Source organism: Diadema setosum, chromosome 2 (assembly GCF_964275005.1).
Source record: "Diadema setosum chromosome 2, eeDiaSeto1, whole genome shotgun sequence".
Taxonomy (NCBI): domain Eukaryota; kingdom Metazoa; phylum Echinodermata; class Echinoidea; order Diadematoida; family Diadematidae; genus Diadema; species Diadema setosum.
In genome coordinates this window covers 40,353,927-40,381,550 of record NC_092686.1, presented here as the reverse complement: position 1 = coordinate 40,381,550, position 27,624 = coordinate 40,353,927, and the positions used below count along the sequence as shown (strand labels likewise).

Genomic DNA, 27,624 nt, shown 5'->3' with positions numbered 1-27,624 from the left:
TTGAAAGCATGGTGGGATAAATGCATACAAAAAACTATCAAACCAAAGTCAAAGTTGATAAAATAATAAACACAACAGCAAATCTTTTACATTACTTCAAAACTGTCCCATTTTATTCAGTTGCTCAAATTGTATGTACAATTGTACATTTTCATATATTCCCACACAACGTCTTTCCCACTTCCCCTCCTCCCATCTTGTGTTTCCCTTTGTCCCCTGAAACATCACCCCTGACCTTTCATTTGCCCATCCAAAATCACCTGTTAAGGGACTGCTATCTCTGAAAATCTGCAATCGGTATTCAAGTCACACCATCTGTACACATAGGTTTCCACCTTGGAGGAATATGATACAATGTTGACTCGTGATGCCACAGCGGTGATAAGCAACCATGTGCTCCCACTACCGCAGTACACACATGTATGTACACTTCACGTGAAGACACATTATCTAAACATGAATTCCGAGCCTTCTTCAATTAGGCAACAACGGGAATATATATAGGCCTATACTCCTGAGCGCTTCCACAGCAATGTGCTTAGGTCTGCAAGAATCTAGTTTAAATTTATACACTCAGAATTAGCTACATCAATTACATTGCATAATCACGTTGCCGGAAAACCTTCCCGACTTGGAATTATCTTCCAGTACGCCAATGAACATGGATTTCAGAGTGGAACAGAACAATGTATAGATAAACTCTAAACTTTCATATAAATTCAGACTTTTAATGGTCATACATGTTACCAGTAATTCAGAAAAACAATCTTGTTAGTTCCAGGTACAGAAGTACATTGGTATTTTCACACTTCTGGCCCAATTGCTATTGAAGATGAAAATGTTTTTGCGCATTGAAGCAATTTGATTTACATATCATAGGCATACAATGTCATTCATGTCATAATTCATCTTATATAGGATTATTTCAATCACTTCAAAATTTATAGGCCTTATCTGTCAACTGACATAGACTACGGAATATTGCCTTTGTACATTTCCCCTGTCTAACCTTTAACTACATTTTAAGTCTTATAAATATCTTACTCTCATAAAAATATACCATAGACATTTGTATATATATACATGTGTATAATGCATCTTACATGGTTTGCAAATTGAGCTTCATATAGAAATAAATCAAACAGAAGCCTAATTGTTTTCAAACTTAAAAAGGCTCGCTTAGTTAAATCAAGGGTCTGAATTCTGTGCACTAGAGTTTAACACAACCATAACATTGAACCCAACAACCTTCATGTGAGGAGGCGTACTCACCAATGAAAGGCAACAACATATTTTGGCACTTGTATCCACAGAGACCCAAACTATACAGCCACTACACAATCATATTCAACATTTAAAACAAATTGACAAAAAAAAAACAAAAACAAAAACACAAGTCTATGTCTGATATAGTCCTTACCCTTTTTACTATAAGGACTTCATTTCCCCTACATTCATGCAAACCTTTATTTCAGGAATGCTTTCTTCATTGTATCTTGCAACAATTGCAGACGGTGCAAAGATTTCACTGCTCAAGGCTGATTGGCTGCTTCTAAATGTGTCATAGTAACCACAATTTGTGTAGGTCATGACTGCAAATATCTACAGTCAACTTCGCCTAAGTCGAATCTAAAGGGAACAGAAAAATCCTTTGACTCAAAGTGAATTTTGACTTTAATACGCAACAGAATTAACACAATGTTTTTATATACAGCCGTTGTAGCGGTTTCTTTTGACTTGGCCAACTTTTCCATTTGAGCATGGTTGATGTTGGCAAGGTTGACTGTTCTTATTTTTAAACAGACCTTATATCATCTGATGGGCAGAACAGAACCCTGTCTTTCATGACCTATACAGTTTTATGCAACACTTGATTAGAATGTAGCTATCCGATTGGTCGATTGCCCATTACATGACGAAAGTTCCATCGCACACTGTGGCTGTCAGCTGTGCAATTCTGTTTGAGCAAAAATGGATAGCGCATGGCTGACGTCACCCATTCCATTGACTCCCATGTTAAACTCACGATTGACCCCTAAGTTTTTGTTCCATCGCACGGCTTTGATGTCACAATAAACAAACATTTGCCGCACGCATTCAACAATTACAAGTGCGCTTACAAATGCGTATTTTTGTCTCTCATTTTTGTAAACAACTCCAACCGATTGTCTTTGCATACGTACGTGTAATACGGTGACTGTGCGGCTACTCATTCTCTTTCGTGGAAAATGGTTGCCTCTTTTGAGCTAAATTCAAGAATCTTTGTGGACCACATCTGTTGACGTTCGAGGTGTTGTATAAAACAAATAGTGTATGGTCTTTACTTGTGCAGTGGTGGAACAAGATTTCGCACTCAGTGAAAGATGAGGCACACTATTCAACTCGGCTTTGCCTCGTTGAATAGAGCGCCTCTATCTTTCACCTCGTGCAAAATCTGGAACCATTGCACTTGTGACTAGTCACTATTTGTATACTAACAGGATCAGTGGCAAAAAGCTCTACTGGTGAAAGAAAAAAAAACAACCCACTGCAACAGAAGTCTGGAAATCACAACAAATACAGAAGGCCTTACTTCACCCTTGTCCAATAGCCACTGAACTTTCACCTCTGGGCTAACAAGACAATTGTCTACTTAAAACTTCGACCTATGAACATAACCAGCATGGAATTGCAGCTACACACTCGCAGAAACTGGTTTCAAAGATAGATTCACTACATGAAATCACAGCAGGGAGAGTGATAAATTCCTGGGACGATTCATACATTACTGCCATGCAAAGCCAATGCAGTTCTTCCATTTCTTTGCAATAAGCCATTCAACTTGCCAATTTTTTTCACTCAGAATGCTACACATGGCTAGTACTACTGTGTGCCCAGTACTATTACTTGCCCTAGCACTTTGAGAATCAAAGTGAAAAATGCTTACACAAGATTCCTCTTTTTCCAATGGTATAGCAGGCAAGGTTATGATGGCCATCATCTTTGATATCACCTTTAAAAGTCAAAACACATCCTGAAGAAACAATGTTTCACATTGCAAGTACAGAAAGAAAATAAACATACACTACGAGTGGATATGTCTTCCTAACACATACGATGTACATATGAAGAATTGAAAATATACAGTATTAAAGTTTGTGCACAGCATACAAGGTAAATCAGCATGAATGGATAGTAGATTCTGTTTGGAGAAGTGATCGTTATTTATCTTACCATCCATGCAAAGAAAAAAGCATATTCTTACCATGTGTATCTCATGAAAATACCTCTAACTTTAGAATTATGTCACAGCATTGCCACTTGTCATCAACAGACTGATGATTTCTTCGTGATTTTCTGAAATTATATTTGTTCCTATATCACAAAGCTAGCTTGCTATCAAAAAAACGGAGAACCCATACATCAATACCAAAATCACCATCAGACATATTCATAACTTCCCTAATTTTAACAAAACAATAATCCCTTGTTGAATATCCACTTACATTTACTCTATCAACAGCTTGAATCGGTACTGAACAAATATACCAGGGTCTACAGAAAGATGTCATGATTTTATGGCCACTATGGATCTCGATCATCCCACTTTCATTTATTTAGACTTTGTGAAGGGCATTCAGAGAGAAAGATATTCTGATTACTATCCCAAAGAAACAGAATAGACAGAATTTAACTCTACTATCGGTGCAAAGTTAAGAAAGGGGCCTTCTGAGAGGCACACACACTGAATAGAAAGAATGTGTGTGTCACAGAAGATTGCCTGCATTGTCTGCATTTTGCATTTCTGAACCATCTTTGGAACTCATAATTCTGACTTGGGTTTGTCCTTTCCCTTGAAGTTGAGGGAGGCCGAGTTGATGCAGTAGCGCTTGCCGGTGGGCTGGGGCCCGTCTTCAAACATGTGACCGAGGTGAGCGCCACACTAGGAGAGAGAGAGGTCGGGGTGGAGGGAAGAAGATGACATTCAGCAACAATCATAACAACATTTCATAATAACCAACCTACTTTTGTGTCAGCTGAATCCTTGATATGTAAAGGATGCACAGATTCTTTATTCATCTTCATTCTGACCCACTGACATTTCTTTTAAGAAGGCAGTCAGAAAGTAACAACAAAATTGCCAACAAAAGAAACAAAAGTAATTAAGTATTTGTATATCAAACTCATCAATAAAGTTTAATGCAATTTGGACAATCTGTAAAAAAAAAAAAAAAAAAAAAAAAAAAAAAAAAAAAACATTTATAGTTTTGGTTAAATTCATGTGCTTTCATTACTAGAGAAGAAGGCTTTAACAGTTCATGATGGTAAAGTTAAAGCAAAGAATGCCACATACTTTCACTTGACTTGAAATGTAACTCCATCAGAAGACATACATGGTTTTAATACAGAGTTTAATGCTTCGTAACTTTACAGCGACTTGTCAGAATTTCTTCAAACTTCACTGCTGTGCTTCAAGGACAAGTTCACCTTCATTAACATAAGGATTGAGAGAATGCAGCAATATTAGTAGAACACATCAGTGAAAGTTTGAGGAAAATTGGACAATTGATGCAAAAGTTATGAATTTTAAACATTTTTGTGTTGGAACTGCTGGATGAGGAGACTACTAAGGCTCGTGATGTCATATGAGTACAACAGTATAAAGAAAATGTAAAGATAATTCAACATATTTTCACTTTTTTCGCATAATAGAAGAGCACTTGACTTGCCTCTTTGTAAAGGCAATGGGAATAATATTACCCATAACATATGTCAGTAACAAGTCAAGGGAATGTGTACTTTTTTCAAAAGATGAAATTTTGTGAAATTCTCTTTATATTTTCCTTATATTGTTGTACGCATGTGACATCATACACTGCAGTAGTCTTCTCATCCAGCGGTGACTGCACAAAAACTTCAAAAATTCATAACTTTTGAACGGATTGTCCGATTTTCCTCAAACTTTCAATATTGCTACATTCTCTCAATCCTTATGTTAATGAAGGTGAACTTGTCCTTTAACCCTATAAAGCCCAAGCTATTTTGACCCCTTCCAGGCCCAAGGGGGGGCACATTGTGCCCCCCCTATATAACTTCTTTATTATGTGATGTATGACCGTCATATTTGGCATGTGGGTAGAGCAACTCATACTCTACATGACCCAACATTCGAAATTTCCCAAGGTCATCCACTGAGGGCGCTATTTACCAAAATATAAAGAAATACATAGGAAATACGCTAAAATCGTGTTTTTTCTTTGTATTTCTTTATCCCCAGTATATATGTTTTTATTTTATATCAATCATTTTCATATTTACCACAAAGGAAAAGCAAGTCAACTTTCACTATTTGTTATGGTTGAAATTTCTCAAGGTCAACATGTGGGGGCGCTATTCATTACAATATGAAGAAATATATGAAACCTATCATGTATTGCTTGGAATGGGTACATAATATTGGCATCACATTTCATATTTCCAAAATATTGAAATTTTGAGTTTGGAGATTGATAATATGATATACAAATGATATTACCAGCAAAGCTCTTGTGAAAATAACACAAAATAAAAGGGTAGTCTTTGGAAAATGCTGTATTTTCGATTATTTCTATTATATCTATTGTTTGATGCCTATGTCATATAAAAAATAAAGGAAATGATAAGAAGACCATTTCAGGGTAATTCACAACCATAATTACTTCACAATTTGGTCCTTCAGCAAATTACAGCCAAGAAAACCCCCATTTCATCCATTATTATATTGTTAACTGAACTTGGAACGGAAAATCATGCAAAATCTGACGAACATGGCTGTCAGTTTATGGTTGCCATGGCAACCAACAATATTGGACATAGCTAAATTATACATCAAAATGTTCGCAATAAGATTTTAGGAAAAGTCATCAAATTTGGTTGAAATCGGGTGAAGGGTGTAGGAGTGGCAAACGAAAATATGGTAGGGGGGGCACAATGTGCCCCCCCTTGGGCTTTATAGGGTTAAACCAAAATATCTGCATTAACTGACTTCAAACTTATGTTTGGGAGTCAATCCCTCCCCCTTCTGAGATCACTTTGGCAAGGAAGTCCTCTCTCTCAATGCAAGCGAGGACTAGACATTCATCCCCTCCTCACCTTGGCACAGACACTCTCAACGCGATGCATACCATGGGAGAAGTCCTCCTTGCTTTTCACTGTCCCAGCTGCTGCCATCTCTGAGAAAGAAGGCCAGCCTGGAAGGGGAGGATGGAAGGAAACACGTTACCCCCAAAACGACGGAAACAAATTAAACACTATCTCATTTTCAGTGCATACCGGTATTACAGAAATTAAGTAGGGCCATCATAGGAATGAAGTTAGTTTGAATAAGACTGGCTATTTTTCATTAATCATATCTGTGAATGTAAAGTTTGTACATTAAAGTCATGTGCGAGCAATGTGAAACAAAAAGATGAATGAAATTATCTACCATTCACACACATGAAGACTTATATATTTTTCATTTCTTCAGCAAATTTTGAACATTTGATGAGCAGTAAGCTGGGTGAGGTAGATAATGGGAGTTGCACCGACACACTCAACAATCATAGCATATAGAACAGTGAGGCCATTTGTGCCCCAAGCACTGACGATTAATGAATGTTACGGCTTTTTTTAAAGTAAAAGTCATTTGTGTTGAGATATTACTTATCGCTTGCAGTGTCACAAAAAGGATGGTACAATGTAGTTGTTCTGATGGTACTCTAAAAAGTGTAAACATACAGTGAATCATATATCATGGATTCGCTGTCACCCGGAATGTAGTTCCACTAATGACCATCTCTGATTGATGATGATGATGATGATGAAACAGCATTTATATAGCCCCATTTATCTGGCTCTTTGTATCCAACTTGGAAAATGGGTCAAAGCAATATTTACATTTCACATGGATTGACAATCACAATGGGTAACGAGACATGAAAACTCGTCACATTGAGGACGAGTTAGGTGATACGCTTGTGGTCATCAGATGGCGGTCATCTGTGATCGACAAGAAACGAATGTGATATAGGCACCTTGAAGTTATATTGAGCGTGCATGCGAAACTGTTTCTGTAACCACTCGGCCACGGGTCATCCACGGAAATGGTAAGACAAAAAACAACAACAATGTATAGATATAACAGGGGGAAAGTCAATGCCCACTCAACACAAAAAAGAGGGATATGGCGTGTGTGTGTGTGTCTGTGTGTGTGTATAGGTGCGTTTATATACGAACGTGATTTTTACATAGACGAATATGTAATACAAAATTGAAGAAAAAAAAACAGTAAAATAGCTAAGTATATTGTTTCGTGATCTTGTGAGGTTCGAACCCGCAACCTTACGTCTCTGAGACGTCGCCTTTAACCACTCGGCCATACGTCTCGACGAGAAAATATGGGGAACGTTATGGACTTGAAAGACAATTGTTCAATATATAACACATTCATCGTACGTTGTCAGTTTGCTATTGACATGACGATCTATCGCACGAATATGAGGCAGACATTAGTACCTGTATGAAATTATTATAGGCATGGTTATCAAATTCCCCTAAAATTTCCTTATAATTGCCTTATTTTTACACACAGTTATGCTATCCCTTTAAACTCATCACAGTTTAATTAGAATCATTAACATCATACATCAGTACCATATTCAGTTCCATAGCTGATCACGTTTGCTAATTAATTAAGATTATTTGTCTAGAATGTGTCATATGGCCAACCTGTATACACACGTATATACACACACAATGCTAAATGCATGTATCAAACATCTGTAACACAACTTTGAACTAACTGTAGGAATTATCGCTGCACTTATCATCCATACTTTTTATCACTGTCTGAAACTCCACAAAAACCACTAATTGACAAATAATCATCAATACAGAAGACTGACTTAAAGGAACAATGCAAATACCTTTTTTTACAATGTATAGCTTGTTACATGTATAAATCAGCACAAAGTAACCACGACTACATTGTGTTACTGAATTGGTATGAACAAATTTCATTTTGTTACAATATACTATATCAGTTTAAAAAGCCCAGCCTCCAAAATTTTGCAGCAGTCGAAGTAATGCAGTCTCCAACGCAAAACAAAGGTATACTGTGTGAGTGTGTGCGTATAGGTGTGTTTACATGCAAATGTGATTTCTACATGGACGAAAAGCCCAGCCTGCAAAATTTTGCAGCAGTCGAAGTAATGCAGTCTCCAACGCAAAACAAAGGTATACTGTGTGAGTGTGTGCGTATAGGTGTGTTTACATGCAAATGTGATTTCTACATGGACGAAGGTGTAGTACTCCATTGAAGAAAAAAAAAGTAAAAAAAAAAATAATTATTTTCTTTCGTGCTCTTGTGAGGATCGAACCCGTACGTGTGCAACCTCACGTTTCTGAGACGACGCCTCTAACCACTCGGCCATATGTCTCGACGAGAAAATTAGAGGAACGTAAACTTATGTACGTGAAAGACGAATCAGGAATCATTTCGTCCGCATTCCATTCTCATTTTCAGTTTTAAATTGCAAAATTGTCAACCTCATGAGGAGATTTCAAAGAATAAAATGCATGATTACTGCAGCTTATTGTCACAGCTACAACATACTTAAGTTTCAGAGGAAATGAAGCAAAATCAGCTGAGATAAAGGTGCTTAAACGTTGTCAAGTCAATGCATGGTTTCTAAAAAAATCACCTCCCATAGACATAACACGTAAACTTGTCCGATTTTGCGTCTTTACATTTAAACACAATTTAAAGCATGATGACGTCATCAAGTTTCAAATCTATGACATGGACTTGAAAGGTAAATGTTCAAAGTACAACATATCTGAATTTGGGATAATATTGAGCTTAAACAACAGAGATACGAGCAAATGAATGTCAGAAACAGTACCTTAAAAAAATCAATTCCACTTTTTTGATTTCAGATGATGATATGATGACGTCATAATGTATTCATGGAGATATTGATACTTGAAACGTTATTTCCAATTCATATGTTTTTGTAATATGCAATAAAAACATAGGGTAACCAGACGTTTTAAAGAGCTATGGCGAAATAAACAAAGACATGTTTTTCGCTATATTTGCACATAGACGCGCACACGAAATTTCAACTTTGACGTCAACGCATTCCTTTGTTATAGGTCAAAATTGATCGGAAATCAAAGGATATTATTGCTTAATGTATCAGGAATCCAAATCTGTCAAAAAATGTGCATTTTCATTTTGTCTACGCGCACTACGCGCGAAAATGTGCGGACGGACGCGAACGCGCGAAACGCTTAAAATTGTCTGAAACTTCGAGATTTCCCATTGGTAAGTTGTTTTGAGCCTTTTAAAAGTTTGACGCGCGCGTACGCGCCCGTAATAATGTCCTAGGTAATTAGCATTAAAATGTAAGATAGAGCGTGACCTGAACTTAATGTCCACCGAAAATGATACAGAAATGACCTTTAGTTATGAAGTTATGATCGATCATGTAACATGGTCCGAAAATCACAAAATGGCGCCTAGATGACGTCATAGATATGTTACTGTCATGAAAACCTTATTGTGGCTAGATTTTGTCATGAGACATGTTCCCTGAAAATGTCATGTTATTCCGTAATGTCATTCTTGAGATATTGATGACACAAAATTGTCCAGAAAGAAAGAAGAATAAAAAGAAATAAAGAGAGATTTTGACAATCACAATAGGTGATACGCTGATAGCGTATCACCTAATAATAGAGCAGGCACGCCGAGATCATAGTAGTTCCCAGCACCTCCCAATGTGTGGTCATATAATATCTGTGGTCATCCTAAACAAGAGAAGGAATCCAATGAACTAACGTGTTGGTCAGATGGTCACACATCTAAAACGTAGGATTGCAGTCTTATCTCACAATGCAATGAAATAATTAGGTGATCCGAGTATCCTCTCGGATCACCTTCTGTTTTTGTACGGATTCTTTCTTCTTCTTTTTCTTCTTTCTCCCCAAAAGTTGTGCATCGATTAGCTCAGAAAGTCCTCTTCCTATCAATTTCAAACTTATACCATATATGTATCGTCTCGAAAAGACGGCAATCGAACTAAAATCAAAGTGATCAGTCGACCGTGACGTCACTATGACGTCATTATATGAAAACACATTCTCAATCATATCTCATTCATGGAATGGAATTTTTCAATGAAATTTACGTCACATATATTTCAAGTCAAGCGCATTCTATTCATATTCTCAAAATTCATCTATACCTTAAAACGTGCGCGTACGCGCGCGTTTAAATATTTGTATTCTCAAATCGAGCTCAAATTTTTTTTGCACACGTTTCAGACCATTTAGAGCATTTTTTGAAAAATTGAAAAAAATTTACGGACGCGTACGCGCGCGCGCATATACGCACGCACAGCTCATATGCAATAGAAATTTCCCGTTTTTTCACACTTATCGCCTGCCTGAAATGTTAGGGAATATGTCTACCAAGTTTCAAGTCAATCCGACTCAATATGACGTCATACGGGTCCGTCAAAGTTGAAATTCCGCGCGCGCGTCAATGGCGATATACAGTGCAACAATGCCAAAAAACCGCCAATTTTAAATCCGATTTTACTCGTCAGGATGGACGGTGACCCCCCATTTTCTTTACATATTCTGAAAGCTGATGAGTTGTACATGTCATTTCATGGGTTGGCGATGCTGGAAAAATGATTAAAAGATATCAAATTTCTTAATAAAGTAAAAAGAGCAAATTTTCAAAATTACGTCATCAAATTACAAGTTCACTCGAGCGTATCTCACTTATCCTTGGCCAATTTTCACCCAGATTTCAGTATGTTGTAGCTTACTAAATGCTCTTTCATTAATATAATAACACCATTTTGATTAGATGACGGCATCACCTCGTAATATTGGATTGAAAGTAATCTTGTCAAATTTGACCAGTTTACGTGTTATCTTAATGGGAGTGCAGTTTTTCTGGAAATGAAAATTGACATGACTATCTTTTTCGAGCACTAGCTCACCTATGCTTCGGTGAATTTCTCTAAGATTTTAATATGTTGTAGCTGAGACTTTGGGCTATCTTAAGTGTGCCCTTCATTTTTTCATACGGTATCGGGATCACGTCCAAAAACTTGGTTGAAATCAAAGCCTATCTTCGATGTATTTTCATATTTCTTTCTTTTTCCAACTTTCTTTGCAATAACTCAAGAAAAACATACTCTATCACCACCATATTTTGCACATGTTTAGTTCATGTCACGCACATTATTTCATAAAATAACAACTACTTCATCAGACGCCATCTTGGGTATGTAAATTAGGGTCAAAGGTCTTAAATGTTTCATCCTGTATCTTGACGAATACATGTTCTATCTTCCCCATATTTTGCACACGTAAAGACCGTGTTACAAGGATCATTTCACAAAATAACTACTTTTTGCTCAGATGCCATCTTGTCTGTGCAGATCGGGGTCAAAGGTCATATGTATTTCTTTCTTTATCTTCGTTATGACATGTTATCTCTATGGGAGGGAATTTTTCTAGATGTGAAAATTGACATGATTGTCTTTATCGAGCACTAGCTCACTTACCCTTCGGTGAATTTCTCCCAGATTTTAATATGTTGTAGCTGAGACTTTGCGCTATCGTACATGTTCCCTTTGTTTTTCATATGGTGTCGGGATCACGTCCAAAAACGTGGTTGAAATTAAAGATTATCTTCGATGTATTTTCATATTTCTTTCTTTTTCCAATGTTCTTTGCAATAACTCAAAAAAAAAATAGCCCCTATCAACCCCATATTTTGCACATGTTTAGTTAATGTTACGTACATTATTTCATAAAATAACAACTACTTGATCAGACACCATCTTGGGTATGTAAATTAGGGTCAAAGGTCTTAAATGTTTCATCCTGTATCTTGGTAAATACATGTCTTATCTTTCCCATATTCTGCACACGCAAAGACCATGGTACAAGAATCATTTCACAAAATAACCACTTTTTGCTCAGATGCCATCTTGGGGGTGCAAAGTGGGGTCAAAGGTCAAATATACTTCATTCTGCATCTTTGATAGTGTATACGGAATTCGGTACCCAAGATGGCAGGTCTGACTCCCTTTTCAAAATGAGAATCCAAACATCACACGACCAATGTCCGTAATCTCAGGTGAAAACTCGAATCATTGATTTTAAAAAAATCGGATCACCTAATTTGTCAGCCACTTGACAAATTCCGAGTCTAGTTTCATTTTGTTCCAGTCTGCTTCTGACATTCGATAGGGCTGTGATTCCATATCACAATAGAATGTTGGACAACTTGACTTAGGGTGCGTTCGAGCGCTCTAAAGCGAACCAAAGCGAACTGAACCAAAACGTACCGTACCAGACTGTGCCAGATTTGAAGTGTTCGAGCACTCTGTCAAGAAAGCGTACCTCACGTGTTATTTTTACAAAAGGTCACGCATTTTTGTAGCAAGAATGTCATCCACCGGGCGCTTGAACTACTTACAGCTGTCCTGAACAAAGAGAAATGTCTTTGCATTGTGACGTGTGCGCATGACATGCGCATGCTTTACAGCAAACTTTTGGTACGCTTTGGTACGCTTTTGGAGCACATCGGGAAATGGTCCACTTTTAGCTCTGTACAGTACGGTACGGTACACTTTAGGAGCGTTCGAGCGCTCCTCTGGTGCGGGTACGGTACGGTACAGTTCGCTTTAGGAGAGCGCTCGAACACACCCTATGATAATCTAAACATATTGAACCATTGACCTTACCTGACCCCGAGTCATACTTGTCCGAGGACCTGCAGAAAGTGGGTGGAGAAAAAAAAATGATTTTAAAAAAAATCTAAAAAAGGGCAGAAAATGATTTCTTGGAAAGTGTACAGATATCAATCTGATAACATTCTAAGATAAAATCTTGAGGTAAGTATACAGTTGAGAATTTGATCTTCTTTTAAAATGATATGGGAGAATCCTAAACACATCATACTTATACTGAATCATGCTATACATGAATAGCAATCTGAATTAAAACAATGTCAGCTTGGACATTATCAACCATTCAATTAAATAACTTTTCCTGACCACCATCACTCAATTTAAACAAATTAATGAAAAAATGCAATGCATAGTCCCTTATCACATTCTTTCAAATATTATTACTTAAAAATCATAAATATACACTGGTCAGGGACTTGATAATACATACGAGTACACACTAACATCTAAAACTTTAGAACTTTTTGAAATGTCAAGCATGTCTGGTCTGAGCTTCTGCAAAAGCTTGGTTACCTGAATATATGTGTAGTGATGTCATTGTGATTGTTGCTATGTCTTCTGTTGTGACTGACATCACATTCTTTAAAGTTGCAAGAAAAAAAAAAGCTGCTGAAAACTGCTTATCCAATAGTGGTGAGCCAATGGAGTAAAATGGAGTCAAAAGGGGCCTTTAAAGTACATAGTCTATGAGTACATACATATTGTGCAAACACATTCATCCTCACGCTACAGGGCACAGAGTGTGTTTAATTGACAGGAAAAGCAATGCATCTAAACTTTTAGCTATGTCTCACATTACACCAGCTGACACACAATTATATACATTCTCAAGTACACATACTGTATATCCATTTCCCCAATGTATTTTTTTTTTCTCTACAAGATGCCAATTGGCAAATATTGCAGAAAATACTGGAATGTCTACAAAGATTTGCAAATATCACAAATGAGACAGAGCCACCAAACAACAGAAACAGAGGCAGAAAAAAAATGTCTGCATATTTTATAACATCAGTACCCAAGGTCTACAACCCTCCCCCCCCCAAAAAAAAAAAAAAAAAAAAAACAACCCAACAACCTCAACAAGCACCTCATAACAGCCAGATTATAGTTACAACTAGGTGCTGATTCCTGTTAAGTATGCCTAGACAAAAGTAGACTGCAATTCAAGCAAATTTGATAATGATTCAAACAAACTCTGTGAGTATAATTGATGAGCAGAATCACAAAAAGCTGTAAAAAGGCAGCACTGCAGTCACATGCACTACAGAGCTTGCTTTAGGACAGAAACATCTATCACGTCTGTCTGACAGATGACTGTTCGCTCTTATATCTGCAATGTGAGCATGCTGATTACGCTCCAGCGGTGGGTATGTGTGTAAAAAAGCCTTCGGAGGAAGCAGCCGAATACTAAGTACAAATCATTAAGGCTGGTGACTCACCTAAAGAGGAGGGCGTCGCAGACGATGCAGTGGTAGTCCCCATTAGCCTTCATCTGGTAGTATTCTCCGGTGAAGGCCCTTGGGAGAGATAAAGATGCACATTATGGTCACATGACCTGAATAGAATATCAAGTCTGGTAGGAGTATGTTATGGACTCGCAGTTAAATGTCGCACGTCTATAGCAACCTACTGCAGAAGGGGGTCTGCTTATCAGAGATCAATCTGAGATGATGAAATTTCTTAAACTGACTATGCAGTCAACCTCCCCCAAGTCGAATCCACAGGAACTGGAAAAAATCTTTTTGACTGTATCATCAAATTTTGTAAAAAAAACATTTATATGCATCCAGGGTATGATTTCTCTTTAACATAGGTGGCCAATGGTGCTTATTGTTCAGTGCATTTAATTCATTTTCTTTGTACTACATCTACCTATGCCAAGAACATTCTTACAGTTACAATACAATGAATGATGAATAAAATTGTGCTTTGCCAAGATACCAGAGACCACCTCCAGAGAGAATCAAAAGCAAGATTGTGAAGTAATGTCAAATTTCTTTAAATAATCCACATTATATCATTAAAAGGGCAAGTACTTATTCTCAATATCAGATTTGTAGGAATAAAATCTTATAAAATATGCATGAACCTAGTTGCTCTACTATTAGTTTGTCATGTTATCGTGCAATTTTCTCCCCCATCCTATATACATTAGTTTTACTGCAATATCAAACATATGACAGAGCACACTGTGCCTGATAAACTGAAAATTTATACACAAAAACAAGCATCTATAGATGCGTACTTCAAACGACTTTGTAAACACCTTACTCATTTCATCTTTTCTACTGACATCATAATTATCTCAATTTTTCTTTTTCTTTTCAGAATTTGTGTCTATCATCAGCCCTTCACTCTCATCTTCTCATTACCTTTCGGTGCCTTTCTCCTGTGTGACTTGATATTGCATAGGCGTGAGTCTTTCCCTGAGTTCATCTTTGTTCACCTTCACCTCGTAATTTTCTGGCTCTGTACTTCCTGCGGAGGACAAGAAAAGAGAGAGAGAGAAAGAAAGCAGCAGGAGAAAGATAGACAGAAGGAGAGAGAGGGATAGAAGGAAGGAAGGAATAAAAAGTGAGAAAAGAAAAAGGAGAGAACATCTCAGGTTATTACGTTGGAATGTTCAATGTCATATGCACTTTCATCACTGTGAAGGTTTTTAAATACGGGGTTTGTACTTTCAATCCAATACCTTTTCATCATGTTTGCAAAAAGGATGTGGGTATATTCTCCTCATCAAATGGTCATCATGCAGGGATTTAAAGGTGGCGTTGTTCATGAGCAGACCTTGAGATTTCAACAAACTTTAATATGGGAAATGGATCAAGCGACATTTGTACCATATGATAGATAACTGACGTCATCGTGTATGTTAGAAGACACAACCGCTCAGTGATTGAGTTGAGAAATTTCCCTGTGTTTATGGCTGGATGCCCTGCCCATCTGTTTGGTTGTTGTTGTTTCTTTCACTATGTTGATGTGTCTTTATACTTGAAGCATCCTTTTAATACTCAGCACAGGATGAGAATGTTACAATTCCTTGATGCATACAGCGTATGTGCAGACTTTGGAGCAAAATAGTATCACATGTTTACATGATGAGTCATAATTTCATTCTCCTTCTCTACCGAGCCCCAGTCTGCTTCAGAATTGAGATGATGTATGATGGGGAAGAAGGAAGCAGGTCTACAAACTCGTTGGGGAAACAGCTCTGGGTAGAAGGCAACCCCTAATGCTTAGCTTGGCCTCTCGTGCAATTGATACAACTGAAATCCATCTGGCACTGCACTCTAATTAGTCTGGGTAACGAAAACTGTGTCTCAAGAATCCAGAGAGAAAAGAGAGAGAGAGACAGACAGACAGACAGAGAGACGGAAAAATAAAAGAAGCCCTGATTTTCCATCAGAACATTTCCAAACATCTCAAATAGAAGACACAGATATCAATCTGTGATACTCAACAGAAAAAAAAAAAGAATTTCGTTTGAGCACATCTCTCTGTTGAGTTGGGAGGGATTATCACGTCCTGCCTTCCAGTGACAACACTGTAACACATCATAGATAGAAGCCTTCATAGATGGCAGAATAATCCCCGCATAGAAGTGAACAAATATGAATTAAACTTACGACTTGCAGGCTATTGTTACCGTACCATTCCATTCTTTGGTCAGATTGTCACATTTGCCTGACAAAGTAGAATACTCTATGCTCTTGGAATAACCAGGAAGACATACATGTAGCCTACACCAAATAAAGAATAATTAAAACACACACACATTAGTAAACATTGAAATTCTAATTGCCTAGTACCTCCTTGTTTCAACCAAGGAGGTACTAGGCTTGCCTAGTACCTCCTTGTTTCAACACGCAATGGTCAATTTTGATAGAAATCAAACACAACATTTGGAGTGACAGTGTTTATGTAAAAAAAAAAAAAAAAAAAAATCCACAGATCAGTTTGGAGTGTTAATGGCTAAAGTGATGGGTGAAGAATTTAGGACGTTCCCTTGAATGCAATGTATAATTTTATCACAAAATGTACAAATCATGCTTTAGATTCTAGCCATTGCACTTTAATTTCTATTACGCCTTATACCACTAAATGATACTCCATTATTACTCTACCAAAAATATCACTATAAAGAATAAATTACTAAATCCCTCAAAAGCACAGGCAAATGTAATTTAAACCCAGTCAGTCACTCTGCTATATCATTGTATCACATAGATCTATCAGCAATATCCCAGTCACAAATCATCTTCAAGCTGTCTCAAACGTATCCTATTTTTGTAATCTTGTATTTCACGAGGCTGGAGTGGTCCTTTAAACTATCTGCCCTCACTTGGAGACACAGCATGTGGACTTTATTGATTTTACTTCCATCTGCATTCCCCACACCACTCCGCAAAATTAGATTCCACTTCCGACCTGTAAATATTTATCTGCACGGGGGCATGGTGGAGTTCTACTACGCAGCACACAACATTGTATTGGTTATTAGTTTGTATTTGAACAGCCCTAGCAAATACTGAAAGTAAATATTGAAGTCATATACTTTACTTATTGGGCTTCAAACACACAGCCTCCAATCATAATCATGTACTTGTTTCTTAGTACACTGATCAATAACTACTTGATTGAATGTGGAAGAACCACAGTGTCTATTACATACAAGGGCATCGCTGCGTATAGGCCTAAGGTTTTTCTATCTTTTTCTTTATTCTGCCATAGCCAATCCCATTCTACGGAGATGCAGGTTTTGTGATAACACAAAGGACATGAAGCTACAATCTGTAGTGAGTTCAACAACGTACACACATAGTTAACATACTCCCTTTAGTCTCTGCAACACCACTTTCTATGCTATAAAGATACACTGTAAAACACACTTTACACAACTAATGACCCATGACATTATTATCACATAATTTGACAGAGCTTTGTCTAGCCAGAGATCATTGGATACTATGCCCATGTTATCTCATATACAGAAAGTACAACATTTACACTTTATATGTACTTCTAATCTAAACAATATTGACATTTGCAGCATATACTTCCAAGAAGTAGCTGAACCTAATCAATCAGAGAGTAAGAAAATGAGACACACTTCAGCATCAAATTTGACTAAATTGCCAAACATTTGAAAGGCTTTTTAGCAACTTCCTGAAAGTTGAAAACTTCTCAGAGAATGTCATGCTCACACAGTTTCTGTTGGGGTGTGGAGAAAATTCCATAAGGATGCAGGCACAGTAGAAGGTTTTCAGAATTCTAGAAATACAATTATGGTTTGGGAGTATCGAATCTTAAATCCACTTATTACACACAGCAAAGATGGAGCACACACAAATGGGATTTTGTGGACGTATGTGTTTAACCCATTGAATCCTAGAACCCGCATTTCTGTAGTTAGAGACTGCATTTTATTTTATTTTATTTTATTTTTTGCTGTTGAAAGTTATTATGTTAAAAAGGTGTGATATATGCAATATGCTTTTATATAACCTCCATCATACAGTTAAAAAGCATAAACTGTATATAGATACAGTTTGGATACAAATGTTATTGGCATATTGTTTTTTGAGTGATCCACATCTTGCAAGCTCCGCTTTTCAGTAATATCACTCTTTTTCCATCGCTATACTCACTTTCGTCATCATTGCAAAGTGCAGTACATGCATTGTTTCTCTCATCATCTATCATATTCATTTGAACATATAATTTGTATTACACTTTCTGACTTATACTTCTAACAAATTGCTTTATGATATAATTTGTCAAATGCATACTTTGTATTATGTATCCTTTTGTTGCATGGAAATAAAGCAAATTGAATTGATTCAAAAAAAAGGTGGAGTAAAAAAAAAAATCATTCGGACCTTTTACAGTTTTGCTTTGGTTGCAGAATTTTCAAATTTTTTTGAACATATAATTTGTATTACACTTTCTGACTTATACTTCTAACAAATTGCTTTATGATATAATTTGTCAAATGCATACTTTGTATTATGTATCCTTTTGTTGCATGGAAATAAAGCAAATTGAATTGATTCAAAAAAAAGGTGGAGTAAAAAAAAAATCATTTGGACCTTTTACAGTTTTGCTTTGGTTGCAGAATTTTCAAAGTCTCTTTCGATAGCCCACTTTATAATAATCCTTTAATTGACATCACATTGCAAAAAACTCAAGCTTCTGTTTTCTCCAATCTTGGAAAATGTATGTATATTCCTTTCTGATTCGTCTCTGTGCAAATGTAACAACTTCATCCAGTTCCACCCAATCTCTCTCCAATAACAGACACAAAGGTGCTAGTGCTAATTTTATGCTAATGATGGCAGGAAGATATATGTCTGCAGCCAAATTCCCCCAGGAATCAATGGGTTAGAGAAATGCAAGTGGATGCAATGCTTGGAGCGATTGAGGAAATGAATTGTTATGTCAGACTTGTCAGACTTGACTGATGGCTGTGGGCGGAAAAGCTTCAAAGGCAGAAATAATCATGTCTGAACATCACATACGCTGTAGGCAAGACTGATCTACTCTCATTCCTTTTTTTCCAGTCATCTGTTGTTCTTCAACAACATCGAGCTGTGATGATATTACGCCTTTCTGTTGCATAAGCACGTATCTACAGCTCGACTCAGAACAATCTAAGTGAAGTGAGTAAAACCTGTCCTGTGTCATAACCACTACAAGATCCGTGACTGGACTGGCTAGATGATGCCAAAGCATGACTTAATCATGAACTGCGTGTGCATGCTTAATGCAGAGTCTAATACTACATAGGATGTCTGATACAGATGGCAAAAACTGGCGCAGATCAGAACAGAGCTCTAACGAGATTGAGTCATAATGGTAGTTGATGAAAAACTAACACTTACAATCATAAAAACATCAATCTGAATGAGGAGAGGAAGATGGTAAAGAAGATGTTGAAGAAGAACTAAGACTGTACCGTATGTCCCAAAAAATTACCACGGGACCTTCCGCAATGATATCTTTAAAAATAGTGAATCAATCTAAATACAAATTCAGGGTATGAAACTATAACTCATTGCCCACATATTAAAGAAAACCCCATTCGATTTGCTTCAGTGGTCAAAGAGAAATGAGAAATTTTGTAGAGGATGTCAGGAATCTCTTCCCTCCAAGTTCTGTCTATTGTATTCACACACAAGAGCATCGAAGTGCTAAACTTGGAAGAATCAGACTCATAACATGCTTTACAATCCACATTTCTCTGTGACCGCTTAACCAAATTGAATGGGGTTTTCTGCAAAATAGAGCTAAGATGTTATATTTTAAGAGCCTGAAGTAGCATTCAGACAGTTTAATCATACTGAGTATTATCATTCCATATCAATGCAAAAATCTGATTGTAATTTTTTTGGGGGGGACATACAGTATAGACTTGAAATACTCCAATCAAGAGTGTTCCTTTATTAGAACTGTGAGAATACTGCTCAAAGAAGAAGCAGGAAATTTGCATCCTGAATTGGGATCTGAGAAAAAGACTCAAAGAGAGATCTTGTGATCTGACAAACATATATTGTAAAATGAGGAATGTTCATGTGCATTTTAATTTCGTGAATTTCGCGAGAGCTAAGAGTCGCGAAATTAAAATGCATGCAAAAGTTCTAGTCTACACTATATACATTGAATGTTAGAGGCAACTCGCAAAAAATCTATGCTGCGAAAAAAGGTCATCGGCTCCAATTTGCGAAAATTTCAAGCCACAAAAATATCGTGTTTTACAGTATAACATTACCAGTAAGAATGATAAAAGTACTTGAAGTAATAGTTCATGATTAAAGAATTAGAGTGAAGATAATGATTGTAATGATGATAGTCATTATCACAGAGAAAATCATTACCATAAACATCATGACGGGGGAATTCTTGAAACATGCTGTGCCCATTATATCTAATGCCATTCCTGGAACTGGAAAATGTCCAGGGGAGGGGAAAGGGGGGGGGGCAGCATTTTGTCTGATTTGTTTTTTTCTGATAAACTGTAAGCTACTGAAATCCTTGTATTTGACTAGTTGAGAGCAAAATTTGTTGGACAAATTTGTTGGACAAAACGCTTTATGAAATGTCCCCCCCCCCCAACAATACCACATTGCAGGATATAGGTCCATGATATAACTGGGTTCAGCCTGGAATATGAGCTGATTAGTCTCCATTCTAGGTGTGCAATGTGGCAACCGTATGACCACATACAAGTCTCATTCAGTGATGCATGTACATACATATATTTGGTGTTTCATGTGTGCATTTTAATGTTCTTCTATTTTTCGGAGTCCATATCAGTTTCGATTCAAGGACATCTGGTGCAGGAAAAAATCTTTTCCAGATCAGTCTTCTACATCAGAAGGTCCAGAGCCAACGGAGAACTCCATCGATAATCTTCCTACCACTCCCTCCTGTGGGATTAGCCAAGTGCAAACAACTGTCCATCTGAGTTTACACAGAAGATCGAAGTCACGGTTCAACTGGACGACCGGAGGACACGATAGAAAACAGCTCCAGCATTTGAAGCCAGGAAGATGACGTGTGCGCACGCGATGTCACGTCACATTGTGCCACTGGGACCATAAATGTGGCTATGTGGCAGAGTGCAGCCTATGCTTTTACTTTGATACAACATGGCCCCCTGCGAAAAAAGTGCTTGCAGCTTTCTCCCCCATATTTGTTCATCTTCCTATTTACATATTAATTTTAATCCATTTCTTCATCGATCTCCCTCTCTATCAATCTCCATGCCAATCTTTCTTTTCTTCATCTCTGCAATCCCTTTCTTGCTTTTGTTTCATCCATCTACTTTTATCTGTTGACATTGCTCACGGAGATTCAAAACACACACATGTACTTTTTTCCCCCGACATTCAAATGTATGACTTGTGCGCTCACATGTCCAGAGTCCAAATACCGTGCCAGTACACCTGAACTTTACCTGTCTTTTTACGAGTTATGGCTGCCCAGACAAGAACGATTTCATGATAGATCTGTAGCAACATCCATGCAGCTTTCACAGATTCTAGCTTTCACAGATTCTTCTCTTTCTACAAGTTGCACATGTCAGGAAGTAGAAAACTGTCAGCACTCATCCATCCATTTTGCATACACCTGTCTTAACACTTACATCTCTAAAACTTCCCATCTCCCCTCCACTCTATCATTCCAACTACAGGTATCAATCTATCAATATTTCTTTGACAAGATTCCCAGAACATTTATTGATGTAATTCTTTCTAGGAAACATATGTGCCTCAACCAAGCAAGTACTAGTAACACAAATCTTAAAATGTCTCCAGATCCTATGTAAATAACGCAGATATCGAGAATAGAAATGTGTGTACTCTAGGTATTTGTGCAAATGATGTATCATATTAAAGTGACTTTAATTTCCAGCTTTACAGTGTAACAAAGGTGTTGTTTAGTATTCCAACATATTTGCTTTGTGTGTGTGCCTGATCCCAACCTCATTTGTCGACAAAGATGACAGATGTGCAATACAGTGTATCTTATGATGTCAAAAATTCATGTTCCATGAATACATGATGCAGAGACTCCAACCCCAAGCACCTTCTGATCGGGAGATTCTCCCGCCTGAAACCCCTAGCAAACGGGAGACTCCAATTTGATGTGCGCGAAGATCCTTGCGGCCGGGGTCCAGGGCCCGCTTAAGGACCCTGGAAGCTCTAGGGTTTTAGATGCTCTCTCGTGCTATCTAAGGCTTATTTTTCAACATACAATGATATTAAGTAAGAAATCATTTCAAGCGGGAGACACAGAGCCAGGGCGGGAGAAATTAAATCTCAAGCGGGAGAACGGGAGATTTTGCAAAAATGGGCTTTCGGCGGGAGATCTCCCGTCGAAAACGGGAAAGAGTCTCTGATAATGAGGTGGGACAACATAGATACTGAGATGCCATGCCATCAGCAAATTGAACAATCAACGAAACTAGCAGGTTTAGACATGGAACACAGTTGTGTGTGTCTACCCAGAACAGTATATTTGCTCTCATGTGTCACTGCACTATGCAAACATCATTTACACACACTGTCGCTCGATACTGATATTGGCGACTGCGGATCCATCCGTTGCTGGACTGATCAATGCTGAAAATGTCCTATAAGCTCCGCTAGTCCGTCCAGCCCATCGCACTGCCGTGCTCGCACAGCAGCCTGCTACCACAAGTCCCATCATCCACACAAATGAAAACACCCACTTCATTAATGCACCGGATTACATGTGGATGACCGACGATGGATACCGCTTCTGTTGTCACGTGGGATAATCAATCAAATACAACACCTTGCATTCATTTCACAGAAAGCTATGACCCATTTTCCATGCCATCATCTCTCTCCCATCAAATTATGCGAATATCATCCTAACAACATTGGATATGGCTCCGGATACATCGATGGATTTGTCCTCTTTCTGTTGTTACAGATGCAATGATGTCCTGAAGAGATATGAACGAAATGTGGCAAATTTGGGCAAAATGATAAAGCAAGTACATAATAAAGCAAGTACAACTTGTAGTAGGCCTAATGGATGATGGGGAGGAACTACTGATTTCACACTAGCACTCTTCATCTCTAGCACAGGATGGAATGGCAAACTGTATGGGATTGCACTTTTCCATGTATATAAAAACCCAAGGCACATATACTACAAGGAATTAAAAAAACAACAACCACTTTTTAAAAAGAAAGCACAAAAATATGACTCCAAAATAAAAAGTATCTTTATTAACAAACTCTGTAAGTTATGAATTTTGATAACACTATGTAACACAGAATAGTGGGTCAAGTACAAAGAAGAAGAAGAAGAAGAAGAAGAAGAAGAAGAAGAAGAAGAAGAAGAAGAAGAAGAAGAAGAAGAAGGAGAAGAAGAAGAAGAAGAAGAAGAACAACAACAACAACAACAGACAGACAGATGGAGAGAGAAAGAGAGGGAGAGGGTCGAGCTATGACAAGTGGGGGGGGGGGGGGATATGTGGAAGGACATAGACCATGAACACTTTCTAATGCACCACACTGATCACACATTTAAATGTTTGAATCACCCAGAAGTAAACAAGAAAATCAATAGCTATATAAATCTATCAAAACTTCAATATTTCTAGTACCCTCTAGCATTCATATACTCAAGTCTAAAACTTGTGGGTCAGTGTGTCATATACAAGAGACACTTTGAAAACATCCTGCGGATCCTTCATTGCTGAGAATATGACACCTACGTTTAAACAGCCCTCCCACGCTATGAACTTCATCCCGATGCACATACCCACAAGGCCTTAATTGGACCCGGGCATTCTTGACCGTCCTGTCGCGGGGATTTTAATTAAATCAGAAATGAGAGATGTTCTGAGAGTTCTGCATAACACCACCATCTCCTTCCCAAGGGACGAACCTTTTGATTACACATCCTTGACACCTCCCTATTCAAACGCACACGCACAGCCACAAGACAGGCATCACCCCCACCCCCACCCCCCACCAGACATAATGGCTACCACACTAACAAGGTGACATTAAATATGAGATACATCCATACTGCATCAGTACGCGATAAACAAGAACTCTTGGGAAGAGTGAAGATGCATCAAGATCATTCTACTCATGTACCACACTCTTGTGAAGTATGCACAAAAAATATCCTGATCAACCCACAAATGCCAAACCCTATGGGAGAAAATCACTTTATTTCTCAAAATTATTCTGGGTACGTCGCTAAAAACAGAATGGGACAATGCACGCTTATCTTGAGTTCTGCATGCTGGGTAATAGCCTGCAAAGGCAATCACTCTCACAACTTACAATCCTCCACACTGTTTTCATCAAGATGTTTATAATTGAGTATATGAATATAAGAACGACCCAAGAGCATGGAAGACCATTTCGAGTAAACTAAAAAAAACTTCATATCTTTTTTATTTGTCCACTAATATTCTATCTAACTGTGATGGGAAGGCAACATTGTATATAACATACAAATAAGAACATATATTCCTATGACAATTAACATTTACATTAATTGTGGAGAGGCCATTTTGTGTGGTGGACTTGGGTCGTTCTTTGATTCATACGGACTTGGGTCGTTCTTTGATTCATATACATGATATTCTGCTATAGAGATGAGAGAAGGATGAGAGAGGGCGCTATTATATGAATGCAAGAATGACCCAAGTCCTTCATTCTTACATTAATATAAGATTTAACTCATTCATTTCAGGCACTTCCGGGGGTAATTAGGATTTATCATTTATACACAAGATGAGTCCATGCATAAGCTACAATTTCCCATGTCAAACTGAATTTGGCCAAAAATTGGACTTGGGTCGTTCTTATATTCAGATCTTCAATTCATTAAATGCATTGTGATGCAGAGGCAGAGCTGAAGCAGAGGGATATAACCTGGAAAGAAGTAGAAAGGGCATAACCTCAGAATCGTGTCCGGCAGAGGATCGTCGTTGATGGCCTATGATCTGCTACGGAGGAAGAGGCCAAATGAATGAATGACACAATGAAGCCACCCCACATGAATGTGTTGTCTTACAAACCCATTGAGGATGGACTGATTTTGCTACAATACGCATTTCCTACAGACACTCCTAGAGTATACTCGGGACTCATCCTCAACGGGTTAAACTCACAGGCCCGAATTCACGAAGGTGGTATAAATGAAACCATGGTTTAAACCATGGACAAAAATCATGGAACGCCAAGTGTCGCATGGGGTATTTCGTTACGAATTCAGTTATTTCGTCGATGAAATGATTATCTTGTAACAAAATGACAACATTTTGTAACTAAATAAACATTTCCTCCACGACATGATAATTTCATTAAAGAAACGGCTATTTTGTCGACGAAATGACCAATTTCGTAACGAAATATTCCGTGCGACACTTGGCGCTCCATGGTTTTTGTCCATGGTTTAAACCATGGTTTCATTTGTACCACCTTCGTGAATTCGGACCTATATGTGTGGATGGTCTCTGCCCCCACCTAAGGAAAAATCTTATGATCTAATGCATGTTGTAACTTTCAGTTCAACTGCAACTGGGAAGTGCATTGTAAATGGAGAATTGCAGTCATACTTGGAGTCTAATCATGGTGAGAAATATGGCATTCAAATTCTACTGCATATATTATGTGCATTGTATTTATTTGAATACTGTATGTGCCATATATTTAGTGAGACTAATTTTTCACGAATCGGCACCTCTCAACTATTTCACAGTATGATGGTTAAATTCGCGATCATGGAGTATGTACAGCAATGAACAGAAAAATGTATGCATGCACGTCACATTCTTGTCAGGATGAGAGTTAATATTTTTGTGTGTTTTTAAATTCGCACAAAGTTATAGCACCCACAACTCAAGAAATTTGTGAAAATACAAACATCGTGAAATATTCAGCATTTACAGTATTAAAGTGTCAAGGGGGCATTAAAGTACACCACTCCCCCATCTACATGTACTAACATTTCTGCCAGGCGAATAAAATGGCATGTGTGTGTATTTATGTGCACATGTGGGTGTGGGTGTGCATGACAACACGATTGTAATGTGTTTTATAGCAAAGTGAGCATTTTTTTTTTCCCCTCACTGGGCTGCAAGGTAATCATTGGAAGCTTGATGATAATGTGAAACGACAGGTCCATATCAACAGCTTTTCATTCCACTAATTGCCCGATAATGCGCATGTATTTTCCGACTTTAAATCGATTATCAGCACTTCCATTCCATCTCCTTCCCCGGTGGCGGGGCATTTATTGGAATGCTCAGCTACCGCTGGTCTCATTAAGCACTTGGAGCAGCTGATCTAAGCCACGGTAGCCAGAGAAGGTGGGCAACTGAGGCCTTGACATACAATGTACAGGGAGATTCACTTTGAACACAGCTTTTTTCTTCTTCTTCCTTGGAAGGGTTACTTTCTGATGAGAAAAACAGCACTAATCACACATGGGGCAATTGAGGTAGGGCCTACACCAGAGGAGCCAAAAAGGTTGAAATATATAAATGCCAGGCTCTGCTGGAAAAAAAAAAATCATTGCTAACCCGAGCTTCAAGCAAGAGTCCATAATGACTGAAGCTTTTAATACCTCTTGCCACCCAAAGTGAATGTACTCTACATATCATATCATGCCAAAAATGAAACCGGTATCATTTTCTCAGCAGTGTCGTTTTGATATGGTGAAATTTGATGACTGTAGGGCTTGGATAATACCATCTGAAAACTAGTACATTGCAGACATACCATATAAGACTTAACACCCCAACGTACATCAATTTTCAAAGTGCTATAGCATGTCAGTCTGTGGTAAAGTCTTCAAAACGGCCATCACAAGAGTGAGACAAATCAAAACTGCTGAAATTTATTCAGAGATCATCAGTCCATTTTAAATGTCTTGTTCTGGGGGTGATTTCCCTGTATCAGTGCTCCGATACAATATCCCATGGCACAGGGCCAGGCAGAAGTGAAGACCCCATGGAATAGGTCAACATCAGCTGTAGATCATAATAGCTGCCCCCTTTTCACCCTGAAAGTATCACGCCACCCAGTGCCCCGCCCCACCACAAACCTCAGAAAATGTTCACCTTTGACCCCCCTAGTGCCTGAATTCCAGTCATGCCAGATGATCAGCAACTGACGACTCGCATGTGACATTGATTAGATATAGAATACCTTCCTTGCCACATAAGCTCACTTGTTTCCTTTCGTTAATGGAGGAATCGCAGTATGCACACTCCCACAGCCCGTAATCTTCAAACAATCTCATACCGTATGTATGGAGGAAGCTCTTTTCCTCTGAT

The 27,624-nt window shown here is 38.0% G+C and overlaps 1 protein-coding gene across 1 annotated transcript in view; it reads right to left on the bottom strand.

The window, feature by feature from the left end:
* Positions 1-707: 707 nt before the first annotated feature.
* LOC140246295 (peptide methionine sulfoxide reductase MsrB-like) overlaps positions 708-27,624 on the bottom strand; it is a 39,911-nt gene continuing 12,994 nt past the window's right edge. Inside the window, exons 2-6 of the mRNA XM_072325762.1 lie at positions 15,158-15,263; positions 14,225-14,302; positions 12,777-12,805; positions 6,112-6,209; positions 708-3,922 (exon numbers count right to left, since the gene is read on the bottom strand). Coding sequence (XP_072181863.1) covers positions 3,803-3,922; positions 6,112-6,209; positions 12,777-12,805; positions 14,225-14,302; positions 15,158-15,263 — 431 coding nt within the window. The 3' untranslated portion in view covers positions 708-3,802. The remainder of the gene's footprint in view (positions 3,923-6,111; positions 6,210-12,776; positions 12,806-14,224; positions 14,303-15,157; positions 15,264-27,624) is intronic.